This window comes from Cnephaeus nilssonii (genome assembly GCF_951640355.1).
Source record: "Cnephaeus nilssonii genome assembly, chromosome: 2".
NCBI classification, from domain to species: domain Eukaryota; kingdom Metazoa; phylum Chordata; class Mammalia; order Chiroptera; family Vespertilionidae; genus Cnephaeus; species Cnephaeus nilssonii.
This window is the reverse complement of record NC_137073.1, coordinates 19,516,123-19,532,151: the sequence shown is the minus strand read 5'-3', so window position 1 is coordinate 19,532,151 and position 16,029 is coordinate 19,516,123. Positions and strand designations below refer to the sequence as shown.

Sequence of the window (16,029 nt, the reverse complement as noted above, 5' to 3'; positions counted from 1 at the left end):
GGGGTGGGCAGGCTCTCACAGACCGAAAAATTGCAGCTTGCTCACATAACACAGTCATGTTTCAAAAAGTACCAAGCTGACGAAAATACCATGATTATCTCTACTCAATGATTGCAATACTTGTAAAATGCTTCTAGAAATCCGAATATGATTATCATGTAATTCCATAAAAATTATACGTCTGTCTCTAACAGTTGTTCTACTAGGCTAAAACTAAAGCTTCATAGACTGTTTCTAGAACTTAACAACTCCACTGCACAGATGTAAATTTTATACATTTTTTTAACTGGTACAAAGAATTTAAGTTTTTATTACTTTCTTTTTTTGGAAAAAAAGAAAAAAATAGAAACAGTGCTTTTTATCACCTTTTTATTAATGTTATTTTTTTTCCCTCCCATAATATAAAAGTCAGCAATGATATCAATAATTTATTATACTGGAAGAAATATAAAAAGAATGCTTGTTGATGGCCTAACTAGCAGTTTTTGCCTAAATAACTAGCGGCTGGTTAAGAAGCTGAATACTGCCCGGGGGGAAAGGTTAAAGGGTGGGTTTGCACAGCTTCATTCAACTTGGATGCACAAGGGCTGCTAGAAGCATCCCCTTAACAGCATAACCTTTGGCCTGAACTGACAATGAGTAACTTAGAACCATTGCTATATGATCGTTGGTGCAGTGGGTCGTTTAGATTCATCAGTTACTATTTTTTTTTTCTTTCAGTCGAACCCCAGTCCCAATCCCCTAAGTCCCTCCCACCTTTCCCCTTTCATAAAATAAAATAATGCAGATGCAGAAAAAATGACTACTGTAGTCACTTACACTCTTCCCGAACAGCTGATAACCCCAGTAGCTTACTATTCAGCATATATAATTCATTTACATGATAAAGCACTCTGGATATGGCCCTAAACCAGTTTTTATTCATAGCTAGCATCTCTCTAGGTCAACCACAAAAAAAAACCAAACAAACAAAAAAAAAAACTCCTACAGCCAGCAACCAAACTACAGAACCTTCAGAAATTAAAGACCCACAATAGTAAAATACACAGAACAAAATATCTGAGGTATAAGATAAAAAATGTAATTTTTTTTCCTCTTTTTAGTTTTTAGAGTTGCTAAAATGATGCACTACTGCATGTATTGCAATACCCAGGCCTCGGAAAGCTTCCTTTCTCCCCACATTGGAAGGTTTTTATGGTTTTGTCATTTAGTATGGAGCAAAACGGTTGTATCCCCCTCGGTATATACTAGCCTGCAATGAAGAAAGAACGAGACCCACATCATCAGCATGGCTCCTAGTCTTGGCATCAGTCAAGGGTGCAAAAGCATTCTGAAACAAAGCAATTTGAGGGGTGTGTTTTTTACATTTTCCTTTTGCAACACGTGGATCATCAAAAAAAGACTACTAATGTGAAAAATAGACACTCAAACTCAACCAAATTGAGGCACCCCCTACCCATCCCAGGTCATTCTTGGAGAACTGAAGATAGGGCCAATCCTAACCCCCCCCAAGAGCTCCTCAGACAGAGAGCCCCTCTGAAACCCAATTCTGTCGGCCAGTCCTGGTAGTTGAAAGGACTCGGATACACACTGGACCACTGAAGGATGTGCAGTGTCTCATCCTGTTTGCTCATTTGATTCATTAACACTATGTTCCATCGGGAAAAGCTCAATCTACACTCAAGAGGTTGAATGCAGACGACTGATTGAATGTAGTAATTCAACTCTCTTTTCCAACACATAACTCAAGTGGACTAGGTGTTGAACCAGAGTGGTTGAATGCAAAATCAGGATGGAAATTTAAATCAACTCCTTACTTGACGTGGCTCAATGAGCTGTATGGAATTTGCGCTTAAGAGGGGAGTCATACGGATGGATTGCTTGATGTAACTGAGCTTGTGCAAAAGAACATGGTCCCCAGATCGTGGCTGAATTTCTACCACCACGCTCCAGCAAATTGTCTGGCCATGGCTTTAGACGGCTACGAGGTGGCACTTAATTTATTTCCTTTTTCTAAAGGTACTGGCGATTCAAATGAATGCCTATGGGGATTGAGTTTTAGGATAAAGGACTGAGATTCTTGATCCCAAGCAGAAAGCTGCATGCCAAAAGCTTTGTAATGATTGCATACGCTCTCACGTGATGGGCACGTCTTACTGTACTCAAGAGTTTTAGTGCATAGAAGTTTGAACAAGTACAGGCAAATTCACCCACCCTCACCTCCCATGTTTGCCCTCCCCCACCCCCCAAACAAAAACCCAAACCCCAAAAAACAAAAGACAACCCCCAAACCCAGCTGATTCCTTCTAATTCCTTATGTACTAGGCACACACACAAAGTGTGCCCCTCTCTATTTTCTTTCCTGGGCGACTATGACTTTAAACATGAATTGTAATAGGGGAGGAGAGGCAGTCAGATTCTCAGCTGCCTGACAGCAGAGGCCTGGAAGTGTGCAGCTTAGCTCCTCTGAAGTCTGTGCTGGGGCTGGAACCTTGGGGCTATGTGAATGAGCAGCAAGGGAGGGAAAAAAAAAAGAAAAAAAAAAGTTCTGCATTGACACTGCATTCTGTTAGTGATGGATTTAATTATCAAAATGACTAATTATTCCATTAAGGTAAGTGCTCTGCTAGGTGAGACTTGCAAAATTAGAAATATAATAACTTACATGCACTACATTGCCAAGAAATTAAGACATTTATCAAGTTTACTGGGAGGATTAATGTGGCATTTTAGCTGCTGTTAGATTAGCACAAGAGACAAATTCAATTAAGGGGAGAGTGAGAGGACGTCAACCGTCAACCCATACAAAGGTCCCAGCTGGGGAAGGGAAGGGTGGGGGAAGAAGTGAGGAAGAGGAGGAATTGGTACTCACCATGGCACCAACGCCGTAGGTGGGGGCTGGAGCAAGTGTGTGGTGGTAGGGGTCGGCAGCATAAACTCGTCCGTAACTGAAAGGGAAACAGAGGTGAAGATTAATCCATAATATGCAGTTACAAAGTAATAATAGCAACCATAAAATGCAAAATACCAAGACAGTGTGGAGGGGCCCTATTCATCTTCATACATAAGAAACATATTCCTATCTGCCACACAACATTTAAAAAGTCCATCTGTGCATAGCACCTTCTTTTGTCCATTTAGCATGGCTGGTCTCTCATAGGACCATTTCTAACTGCTCATGCAGCTACCCTGGAGACCGACGTAGGCAAACAAACAAACAAACACACACAAAACAACGTGAAAGAATGGTTTTAAGAAGCACAGTAAACCCTGTACCCCTAGAGGACATGTTAATACTCAAGAGAGATGGTCCTTTTCTCCTGACTTGGCTGTCACCAATCACAGGAGAAAGGGTGAATCAAAATGGTGAAGTGACCCAGTCTTTGCAGTTAGGGTCCAACATCTTTGTGAGCAAACACACTCAAATAGAAGCATCCTTGGAGGGTTTGTGGGATGCCACCCCACTCCACTCAAGAATTAAAGCTGCTTTGATCTCAATCCTATCACCCCAAAATTTCTAACTCATCAACCTATGGCCAGGTTCTGGGAAGGGACACATTTCAAACAGTATTTCTTGATGACAGTTCCTTATCTTTGAGTTTTTCTGTCTCTCTCTCCCGTCCTCCTCCCTCCTCTGCCATGACTTCCAGCACCAGGCTTCAGAATAAAAATGAAGAAGGGAAGGAAGCCTGATGCATTCAGTGTCTATTAAGTGTCTGGGACTGAATGATGCCACAGATCAGAAATTAGGGTTCAGAGAGGCGAAGTCACTTGCTCAAGATCACAGAGCTAGACCGTCAGAGCTGATCTTTAAATTTCTCAGCGCCACTGGAAGGCTGTTTCCATGGTGGCATGTACCCTTACTTAAATGGCCTGCCAGATACCTCCTTGCAGGTAGTTTGAACATTGCTCCTTCAGTAATGATCAAAGCTGAGATGCAATCTTAAGTTAGGTTCCCCAGAAGAGCCTGAAATAGGAGATTCTTGTGCATGTAAAGAAGAAGGAGAAGGAGAGAAAGAGGTAGGCAGTTCAATAGCAAGGGAAAAAGAGAAATAGTCTAAGCCAGAGACTAACTTTGACCTGATCCCGTGAGTTGTACCCCAGAATTAATCCCAGCTGGAGGCAAAGGGGTTGGCTTTTTAATGCTCATGTAAGTTGAGCATTAGCTGCAGGTTTCCCTGGGGGGTGGAGAAGAACTGAGTTGAAGTGATTTTCTTGGGCAGAAGGTAATTCTCTGAAGAAGGGAGCACCTGAGCACTGTTAGCAGGTGGGGATCGGGGGTACCAGTCACTAAATGGGATATATGTGGATTATCCACAGCTTTTGACTCTTGGACTTTCCTTTAAAGAATGAAGGAACAAGGCCAGAAGAAATGGCTTGTCTGTTCTATCAACTACTGTCAACCTTAAGCCACCTATCTTTTGGAATCTAATTTGCACATGCTTTATTGTTCTCCTTCCCTATCTTTTCACCATTTTGCTTCTAATCTTCTTGCTTATAGTTGGTGAATAAGAATGTACTGGATGGGCCTGGCTAGCATGGCTCAATGGTTGAGCGTCGACCTATGAACCAGGAGGTCATGGTTCGATTCCCAGTCAGGGCACATGCCCCAGTTGCTGGCTCAATCCCCACTAGGGGGCATGCAGGAGGCAGTCGGTCAATGATTCTTTCTTATCATTGATATTTCTCTCCCCCCTCCCTTCCTGTCTGACATCTCTCTCTCTCTCTCTCTCTCTCTCTCTCTCTCTCTCTCTCTCTCTATATATATATATATATATATATATATATATATATACTAGATGGCGCATATAAGCCAGTCAGAGAAAGACAAGTATCACATGATCTCACTCATATGTGGAATCTAATGAACTAAATAAACTGATGAACAAAACAGATGCAGAGACACAGAAGCAAGGAACAGACTGTGGAATCTCAGAGGGAAGGTGGGGGAGGTGGGTGGGTGGGTGGAGATTAACCAAAAAACCTGTATGCATATATACATAACCCATGGACACAGATAATAGGATGGTACAAGCCTGGGATGAGGGGAGGGGCAGGGGCACGCCAGCTAGAAGGGGTCAGTGAGGGGAAAAGGGGACATATGTAATAGAGATTAAGGAAAACAAAAAAGAATGTACTGGATGGGCCTGTCATGATTGCTCACACCATGGAATCCTGAAAGTTTGGAAGAAGTTGGGTGAGGATCCTTCTACCTCATGGGCTCTAGTTTAGACTCCAGGTGGGAAGAAAGGATTCGGCCAGTTCACATTGGATGTGTCTTCTTCCCAAGCCCTCCTTGCCTGTTCAAGGGGCACCAAGCTCAAATAATCCAGATGGGCTTTCTGCTTCAACACAATGTGTTCCCCGGATCTTCACAAGCAGTATGAGAACGGATGTTTCTCAGTGAGACAAGAAGTCCACCCTCCCCCTTGCACTTCATTCCCTGAGACACTCGCCAGCCCTCTGGCTCATCACAAAAGGCCTTCCAAGATGCCCCGTCTCTCTGGGAGGAAAAACAGATGGAAATCCAAGACAGAGGGTGTGTTAAAACAAGAGGAATGATGACATTTTTGAAGAAGTCATTCATTCGGGGAGGTCACTCATGAAAGCTGGGCCTCGACCCATGTAATTAGAAGTAGGTATTAATAGGTGGAAAAGAACATGAGATACAACTTTGTCATTAATTTTTATTTCATGAGAAAGTAAAGTTGTCATTAGTCCAGAGGGTTAAAAAAAAGTGATCATAGAATTATTTTTAATGCACTTTCACTCAGCAAAGCTGGTGGTATGAACAAGACATAAACGACAAAAGCAAACTGAAAACCCTTGTAAATGTGATGCCACAGCATGGTGTTCCTTTAAAATGGGTATGAAGATGCAAATTCAGAGCAATTACTGTTTTTTTCTTTTAATTTGGGGAATGATTTTACTGTGGCAAAGATTTCCTCTTTTTGATAGACGACATGTTGGTGGCCTGAATGCATTGCATGAAAACGTAGCTCCCACCCTTTTCTCCCATGTACTTTAATTGTACATTCTGATTTGTTTATAACCCTGGGCAGAGCTTCAGTGGAAAGCCCAAGGTAACAATTTGGCAATGTTCTGTGCCTGGGCAGAAGAAAAATACAGCAGTGCTGAACTATTCCTGGTAAATGAGCAGGCGCCTTTTCTCCTCAGGGTGACCTCTACCTTCAGATTCTGATGGTTTTATTATGATTAATAAATTTCATTTCCACAGAGGAAAAGGGACCATGTCAGCTCAAACTGAAAGCAAGGAGGCCTCTTTTCAAATGCTAATTTCCGAACACGCCCTTGTGTGACACTACAATTGAGACACAAGGTTATTAGGGAAGATGTGGACTCCAGCACTACTCTCACAACAGCTATGCCAGGCACGTCGGCGACCCTGCGTCCTCAGAGCTGGCTAAGCACAGCCTGAAGGAAGAACGGCAAGTCCCAGGGACCCCAATGGAGTGATGGGAAAATGTGTTGTGACTGCCATGTTATGCGTGATCTGCGCACATGGTCACCTCCACCCCACCCGGCCTTGGCTAAGGTGGACCACAGTGCATCAGGGCATGACACTCTGTTTCCCTGCAGCCCAGCCCTCAGAAATTACAGCTGAAATCTTAAATGTGTCCACGTCATTCCATTCACACTGTCACCACCCTAACATCACAACCAGTATTTCTCCAGAACCAAATCAACAACAGCCTTCAATCTTGTCTCTTTGGCTCCACTTCTGCTTCTTCAACCCACCAGCCATTTACTAGGAAATCTGTATCTATCAAATCCATCTACCATCTATCTATCTATCTATCTATCTATCTATCTATCTATCTATCTATCATCTATCTATCTATCTTCTATCTATCACCTATCATTAATCTATCTGTTCATCTATCCATCCACTTATCTAATTGAAATAAATCTACTTATATCACTTCTTTGCTTGAAACCCTCCCCTGGCTTTCCGTTGATTCTAGAATACAATCCACACTTTCATGAGTCACCCTTGTCCCTCTCTCAGTCCTCTCATGCACCCCTCTAGCCCTTGTTTACTGTGTTCCAGGCACACTGGCCTCTTCAATACTCCTTGGACACACGCAAATTCATTCTCCTTTTAGGGCTTGGGCTCTCGCGCATCATCCACCTGAATTGCTGCCTTTTCTTCTTTATGTCTCAGGTCAAAAGTCACCTCCCTAGAGAGATGCCCCCTTTCCCGACCCCTCTTTCTGAACCACAGTTTCCTCCCTCCCCTTCTCCTCCCCGCCTCATGACATGACAAATAGTAAATCTCTAGTGATTTTGTTTACTTACTTCTCTCCCTGGTTATTCACCTGTCCCCCCTCCTGCACTGTCAGCCCCACGGAGTCTGGGGCAGAGTCTAGCACAGCACTGGCCACCATGCAGAGGAACTGGGCCACGCCACTGCCACTGCCACTGAGTGAGTGGAGGCAGCAAGAGGGAGGAGTGGAGAGGAGGGAAGTGTACCCATCATTATGATTCTGTTAGTGGCAAAGCTTTCCGAAGACTTTAGGTCAGCTGCTCTCAGAAACATTCAAACCCCTTAAAGACACCCAGAAGAAAACTTTCTGGGGACTTTGGAAATACAGTGTGTAATTTCCCATCACCCCGAGAGTTCACAAATCACTGCCCATGTTGTCATAAGGCTCACCAAAACCCTTTAGGGAAAAACCAAACAAAGAAATGAAAGGTAACAGCTTGCTGCCATTATGAACCCTTGTCTAATCTTGACCTTAGCAACAACTTGAAACCAGGAGGCCCACACCGGGCCCTGGGTAGGGCAAAGGTCTTGGGGCAAGAAGATCCAGGTTCAAGTTCTGCCTTTGCAATGTCCTTGCTCAATGACTTGGGCAATGATACCAATAAAATGGCATCATTTTATCTGCGCCCTGCCTAATTCACAGATAAAGTGCATGAAAAGAAACCAGACACGTTTTAAAGCAGTCTGCAGATTATGATACAAGGGTTTTTATATAGTTTTTCACAAGCCAATCTCTGTAGAAGGAACTGAAGGATCCTCTTCTAATATGAGCATGTGTAGCTCCAGCAGTCAACTTACAGATGCTTTTGGAGTTGAGATCTAGCTAATTTGTGAGTTGCAGACGTAGTTTAAATTGCTGTATTTGAACTTCAGGTTAAATAAATAAGCATGCCACCTGTTGAATGGGAAATATGAACCCATGTTTGTAAAGTACTTGGTGAGCTCTGCTGAGAAATGTATATATTACTTGTTAATAACATCTTCTAAATCTAGTTGAAACAAGCTGGATGCTCATAAAACACAATGGGGTCCTGTTGGTACACCACACCAGGGTTTTAACAGTCAGGTGATTTTCTTATAGGGATATATAATAAGAACACTTTAACTTCACTCCATATATTTCAATTAAGAGTCTTTATGCCCCTGGGACTGGTTATTCTTACTTTAGCATGATCCCCACATGCCTCCTGTCCCAGAGATAGTGGGTAGGAATCCTGGTGAAGCAGAAAGATGAATAAAATATCTTCTCCCCTGAGATCTATGTCACCATGTGGCACCGATCTCCTAGACAGCCCGCCCAAAGGAGGAAGGCACGGAGGCTATGCTGTGTCCTCACTACACAGACAAGCACTGCAGAGTAGGCATTCAAAATAGGAAACCTCCCTAGGAGGAACCTGTTTGGCAATGCCATTAGGGGCTATAGTGTCCTCCTAATTATATCTAAGATATAGCCCATAAGGAACTGGGGAAAATTAATCCATGCAAGGCACATACTAACCACACAGTACAAATGGGGTATTTACTACACGATGGCCCCGTGATTCTGATAGCCTGCTATTTGGAGAGTGATGGTTTAGCTAGGCATGTTCCCACTGGTTTGCACATGGTCTCAGACCTCAGTTACTCACTCTACCTTAGTGAATCTATTCAACTAAGAAAATATTCCTCTGTGGCTGCGGTGGCCTTCTCCTAGGCACTGACTTAGATAAGATACACAAGATAGAGGAAGTGGACCAGCCCCATATCTCAAAACCAAGAAAACAGCTCCACATGCAGCTAAACCTCCAAGAAAGACACTGGTAGAAATGGGAGAAATTCTCTGAGATGGACAACATGGAGTTACCTCAACATGACTGATACTCCTGAATTTTATTGGTCACTTCCTTAGCTTGGATTTGCAACAATCATCTGCACAGGTCACTCAGCACAGTGTTCAGCCTCCTGATTTTTGTCCTCAGAAGAAGGAAGGAAAGCATCGTCTGGGTTCTTTAGCTTCCCAATGGGAAGCCATGGGCTCTGTTGTTGCGCATAGATGCTGGTCACACATGGACTGTGCACGTAGCATCTATGGGAACCAGATCCTACCACCTATGGGAATTCAGATGGCATCATCCTTTCTATATCCTCTAGTGCAATTCAAAAGCTCTTCCTATTTGGAATCCCAACAAAGCAGGTTTGAGGTAGGAACCTTGGTTCTGGACTCAGCACAGCACAGCAGCAGCCACTGTCCAGGAGTCAAGAAGACACAATAAGCCCAGCCGGCATGGCTCAGTGGTCGAACATTGACCTATGAACCAGGAGGTCATGGTTCTCATTCCCAGTCAGGGCACATGCCCAGGTTGTGGGCTTGATCGCCAGTGTGGGGCGTGCAGGAGGCAGCCGATCAATGATTCTCTCTCATCATGGATATTTCTCTCTCCCTCTCCCTTCCTCTCTGAAATCAATAGAAATATATTAGTGAAAAGAAGACAGAGTCAGCCCTGCTTTTGGCTCTACAGTTCCTCGACTACAATAAGAGACACAGAGATACACTCTCTCTAATGTCAAGGCCAAGGCCACCCTCCTTTTGTGTCCTGACATCGGCTCTACCAAAATCACGAAGAATTTCCCATCATGCTTTGAAATCGGCATGGCACCCCAACTATGGTTTAATTCACAGGGGGAACCCCAAAGGCAGTTCTGTGTTTGTATCATTCATGGGGTTGCCAATAGCTCTGCAGAGAAGCCAAGCTGAAGCTAAGAATTCCACAAGGTCAGAATTTTTAGAATCAAATCCTGCTTCTGCTATGTGTCTGCTGAGTCATCTCAGAAAGTTTATCTCCTCTCTGAGCCAGCTTCTTCATCCATGAATAGAGACGGTAATAGTGCATACTGACTGTAAGTTGCTGAGTGAAGCTGAGATAGGGTTAGTCAGAACCAAACAAGTGCCAGTTATCGATGCTATTAAGACTGGGAGGATTGCAACCCTTGTCTGCTCTCTATTCTGCCTCGGGTCCCTGCAGCAGAGCTCATGGGGCACATGAGTCAGAACTACCCTTGAACTGAGTTGTCCATCTGAAGCCCTGAGTAGTGGCATCTCCTGCCTCTTGTAAGTGGATCAAAGATTCTGAGAGGTCAATAAGCAATGTGAGAAGGAGGTAGGTTACTTGGAGGCAAAATTAAAACGTAAAGTCAAGAAATACTAACAATGTCCAGATTATCTTCAAAACATTTTAATTCTGAGTGAGTATCTTCACCTATAAGAGACCAGTTCTTGAGGCATGCCAACACTTTCAATACTCATTTGTACAAAATGAATGAGAATGTGGCTCTAGAATGGTACTGCTTAATAAAAATATAAAGAGAAACACAAATGCAAGCCACGTATGACATTTTAAGTTTTTTAGTAGCTGCATTACAAAAGTAAAACCAGGTGAAGTTCACTTTCATATTTTTATTTAACCTGCTATATTAAAGATATTATCATTCCAATCTGTAATTGTCAGGAAGATTACGATTAAAATATTTTACATAGTTTTTTTGTAGTAAGGTTGGGAAATCTAGTATGTATTTTACATTTATAGCTCATCTCAATTTGGACCAGCCACATGTTAAGGGCTCAATAGCCACACATGGAGATTGGCTGCTATATTGCCAAGCATGGCTCTAGATAAACCTGTTGGGTGTTCTCCTTGCCAATGAAATAGAAGGATTCCTGAGTAATCCACTCAGTGTTTCCTAAGGTGTGATCTGAGGACCCTCTATTGGAATTGCCTGGAGGAACTTGTAAGAATGTAGATTTTCAAGCTCTCTCTCTAGGTCTGTGAATCAGAATCTCTGAGGCAGGGAGGGAAGGACACAGACTCTGCATTGGTAACAAGCTCTGCAGGGGATTTTCATGGCTCTAACATTTGATAACCACTTCTCTTTTTTTAAAAAAAAATTCTTTACTGATATAGAAATCCCATACTCAGGCTAATTCAGAGCTATCTAGATATCTTTAATTCCCATAGGTACATTTTATTTGTAGGGTATTGTTATTGCATGTAACAAGATTGAACATGCCTGGTATACAGAAAGCTGTCAATAAAAGCTGATTATGTGTACTTCGTCCCTTTGATATATGCCCCCTGAGCACTCTGTGCTTCGCCTATAATAATAGACATCACATCTTATTGGAAACAGGCCAATTAATTCTAAATCCATTCATGGCATGACAACCTTGCTGAATAATCAAATCACCAGAATGAAGGGAAGACACTGAGATAAAATTTCTTGAAGAGTCACAATTAGAGGAATGACCGATTTGGAAATTTCTTCTAAATATTATCTGAAGTCTTAGTGCAGCTGCATGGATGCATGTGCTATGTGCATGCACATCTGTGTGTCTGTATGTGCACATGGGTACAGGTCAGGGGAGATAGAAGAATGGACAGGGTGCCAACACCCCCTTTGTTCCTATAAACTTGCCAAACATTGTTTCTAATAGTTACTTAATGGAGTGTATATCAACCTGTTCCAAAGGGGAGGGTTTTAGAAGCTTTCACAGACGTGACCAGTACTCATAAGGACTGGGAGTATGCCCCCAAACTGGCTTCACATGCCACTAAGTTGGTACCTGGCGTGGTGGAGAGGGTAAGACTTGCTGATGGACCAAGACCTGGCCTCCACCTGCACCCCCAACACACACCAGTGCGCACACACTCCCTCAGGAGGGGGCAGCTGGGAGCCTGGACTCTTCAGGCAAAGCAACTTGCTCCAAGTATCCAGTAGTTTTCAGGGAATGACTTATCCTGTTAGGTGATTTTTAGCCACTGCTTTTCAGCACGTGAAAGACTTTGGGAGAACTGACCTGGGCCACACTTTGCTTGTTTAACCCTCTGTCTTCCTGATACGTGACCCCGGACAAGAGAGCTGCTCCCCTCCTCACTTTATCCCTGTACCTAGATCAGTGCCCAGCACATCTGAGAGACTAGACATATACCTGCTGCCTGAAGGGGATGAACCACCTGAAATAAACACCCAGGGAAACAATTGTGTAGAGAACTTTTCGGTTCCCTTGGGTAGTTTCCAAATTTCCACAACTATGCCCTGGAACTCACAAATACGAGTTTTCTAGGAGCAAGATAGCACAGCTGAAGAAAGCAAGAGCATTCCACCTAGAGGCAAAGGTCAATGTTCCAAAGTCAAGATAAAAGACGCATGTGGGGGCAGCATGGTCCGGTGGAGAGTTTGGTATTGATAGACTCCAGTGTGATTATGGGCAAGTTACCAAACCACTCTGGGCCTGAGCACTTTTTTTTTCTTTTTTAACCTGCAAAACTGGATGATAGTAACATCTCCCTCACTGAGCTGTTGTAATAAATTACATATGCATGCCTATCCACACACACACAGATGTATATAGATGATTGATCATACTTGCTAGCACATAGAATTTGCTCAAGAAGTGATAGCAAGTTAGGACTATACCCTGGAGAATTCAGCAAAGCCCATGTGAGGGACAGTTTCTGCTGAGATGAAGGGCTTGATTTCCATGGTGACAAAAGCCTTAGTCCTCGATGGGAATGACGGATATACCCTTTGAGTCGAAAGGAGGACATGGCATTTAACACAAAGTGGACCTGGTAAGTTTCTAATTTGCCAGTATATCCTGTTTGTTCACCTGTCAAAATACAGCCCAGAGACCAACATTTCTCAGCTCCTCCACAGACATCATCCTAACATAGGCCACTGTCACCCCTCTCTGGAGTGCTGCAAGAGACTCACACTGCGGTCCTTTCCTCTGCTCTTGCCATATTGCAATCCATTCTTCACAAAGCAGTCTAACACATCATTAAAGAGATAAGTCAGGTCGCAGCTGGCCCTCCAGTGCCTTTCCGGCACACTGAAAATAAAATCTCAAATGGTTTCTGCAGCCTCCAGGTCCTAATTTGTCTTAATCCCTGGATATCTTCATGATATTATCTCTAAAATTCTCCCCTGTACTCATATGCTCTGGACACATTGGATAGCTTACTGTTCTTGGCCACCTCAAGCAGCCTCAACCCCAGGGCATTTGCACTTGCCGCTATTCAGCCTGAGGTGCTCTCACTTCCACAATTACTTACCTGGTTCACACCTTCACTTAATTCAAGTCCCTGCTCAAATGTCACCCTCTCAGAGAGCTCTACTCTGATCTGTGAGTGTAAAGTTGCATCACATGGGACTTTCCATCCTCTCCCATGATTTAAAAAAGTTTTTTATTTATTGATTTTTGAGAGAGAGAGACAGACAGACAGAGAGATGGGTTTGTTGTTCCACTTATTTATTCTTTGGTTGATTTTTCTATGTGCCCTTAAAGGGGATCAAACCCGCAACCTTGGCATATCAGGACAATGCTCTAACCAACTGAGCTGCCCGGCCAGGGCCCCATCTCCGACTTTTTGATTCATTATAGCTATTCTATAACTTTACAGGCAAGTACATTATATGCTTATTCATCTACATGACTGGGGTCTGGTCTGCACTAGAATGGAGGCTCTCTGGAGGAAGGGCTTCTCTTGACTTATTTAATGATATGTATGTCCTGAGGGCTGAGAACAGTTGCTGATACCAGTGATGACTCAATACACACTAACTCACTGAAATGAACTTCCAGTTGCTCTGTCAAAATAAGTAACTTGCTTTTCAACCTCCATTCATGTACCAGACCTATATCTACTACAATACAATCACTAGCCAGTCATGGAAAAGCTCCAAAGAATCACAGTGGTAAGGAGACCCTGACTGGAAGGAGAAGGGAGATCCATCTTGCCCCTTTGACCATCTCTTGCAGAATCCAACTCATCAAAGGATATTAAAAAATGTTTTTATTTATTTTAGAGAGATAGAAAGAGAGAGAGAAAAAAACATTGATGAAAGAGATACATGGATCAGCCTCCTGCACACCAGCTACTGTGGATGGAGCCTGCCACCCAGGTATATGCCTTGATCGGGAATTGAACCAGCGACCTCAGGGTGCGTGGGACAACATTCAACCAACCAAGCCACACCGGCCAGGGCTCATCAAAGGATCTTGATGTCACAGTTCAAGAAGCTACTGGGCTGTTCAAGGTGGAGGTACTAGATGGGACACCCACACATGTCTTTCAGGAACAACCAAACCAAAACCAAAACAAAACATCGAGTATGACGTTTGGAGCCACTGAGTCAACAAATCAATTTGCTTGCCAATACACTCTCATAAACCACAAATGCTAATAATAAATGTTTCTTCTATATGTCTAGCAAAAGTAGACTTGACATTTTGGTGTCCTCTCCAGGTGACCCACGTAAAATAAACATTGTCACTTTTCCTTTGGGAATTGAAAGAAAAATCCTTCAGTCTCACTGTGTCTGTTGTTTGATGATTTTCACCATCTCTACACAGACTCTCACACAACACTGCTCGGCCAGCTCTGTCCTCCTAGGTGGCTGTGTAAGAATAATACATATTCATAAAAATTTCAGTTATATGTTCATCAAGCCCTCAAAACTGAGATGTTAAGCCTCTTGTTAATTTCTTTCTTCATTTAAAAAGATGAAAGTTGCCATTTGTCAAACACTAAAATCCAGGAGATACCAGGATTCAACAGATCCACCCTGAGAAGTGTTGTTGGTTACACGGAAGTGAGAGTTCCTGACACATGTGGTGTTTAGAATGTGGTTGTCCTGGTTTTTTTCCAGGATATGGGAGATAGGTCCTGGGAGGACCTCATTGAAACCATGAGTTACAACCTTCATTGACTGAGCAGTTCTTTCTCTATGAGGAGGGTGGACTGGTTGGGAGATCCTTTGACTTTTGATTGATAGGGGTGTCTCCTTTTTCATGCTTGATTCAAAATTCAGAGCTCAAATTGAACCTTATGAAGCAGCATAGAACATATTATTAATATGGCCGTCAAAGCAACAGGGATAGCTCTCTCAATTTGAAATTTGATCAATAGCAATTCATTAAGAATTTATTGAGCAGCCATCCTAAATTAGATAAGGTAGGTGAAAACACTGGCTCTATTCAGACAAACTTTCATCATCTGCAGCCTCTTTTAGGGATATTATGTGTGAGCCATTTGCTTGCAAGGCAGGGTTTGTTAAATCACGAGACAACAATCCATATCTACCTCTTATGTTTGATCTATGATGTCAGAATATAACCACTGGGATGTGTGTACAGTTTATCAGGGAAGACAGAGAATCTGGAAGACCAGTGTATCCACACAAGCTGTCCATTAACATTTTAAACCAGCATTCCTCCCCGTCCCAAACAGTTTCCCATTTGGTTGCATGCTTCATCCTCAAGGTTTTGAAAATGTTAAATGACTCTTGTATCCCAGGTTCATTCCCTTGCCTCCCCCAGCAATGCAACCATCAATCTTCTACTATTAGGCATTAGTGAAGGGTTATGGATGTCACCACCTCTCACAGGGCGCAACAGAGACATTTGAGGCTAAGGGTTGAGGAGGAACATTATCTACGGGATTTTATAGAAATGGAGCAAGCTGTCGCTTTAAAATATGAGCATGCATACCCCATTTAGCTTCCCGGGTGAGACTCTAATCCACTAAAAACATGGAGACCAACCACATCAGTGAAACCAACGCAGAGTTTTCTGAGGCCCTGCTTTTTAGAGCAGAAAGGGCCAGGGACATGTTCCTAGTTCTCTGTCTTCCTCTAGCTCCTTCTCTCCGAAGACTGTGAGTATGGAGTGAAATAAATACGCCTCTGTGTATGGCTCCAGTCAT

General features: G+C 43.1%; 1 protein-coding gene across 20 annotated transcripts in view; it reads right to left on the bottom strand.

Annotated features, from left to right (window-relative positions):
• Nucleotides 1–1,207: 1,207 nt before the first annotated feature.
• Nucleotides 1,208–16,029, bottom strand: part of RBFOX1 (RNA binding fox-1 homolog 1) — a gene marked incomplete at both ends in the record, with an annotated part of 1,044,696 nt that continues 1,029,874 nt past the window's right edge. For 12 of the 20 annotated variants that reach the window (XM_079761233.1, XM_079761220.1, XM_079761226.1 and 9 more), the window contains 2 exons: nucleotides 1,208–1,330; nucleotides 2,873–2,948. In XM_079761233.1, the coding sequence (XP_079617359.1) occupies nucleotides 1,208–1,330; nucleotides 2,873–2,948 (199 nt within the window). Of the gene's footprint in view, nucleotides 1,331–2,350; nucleotides 2,499–2,872; nucleotides 2,949–16,029 lie in introns of those variants that run through there. The other 8 variants (XM_079761228.1, XM_079761217.1, XM_079761232.1 and 5 more) reach the window with 3 other exon arrangements.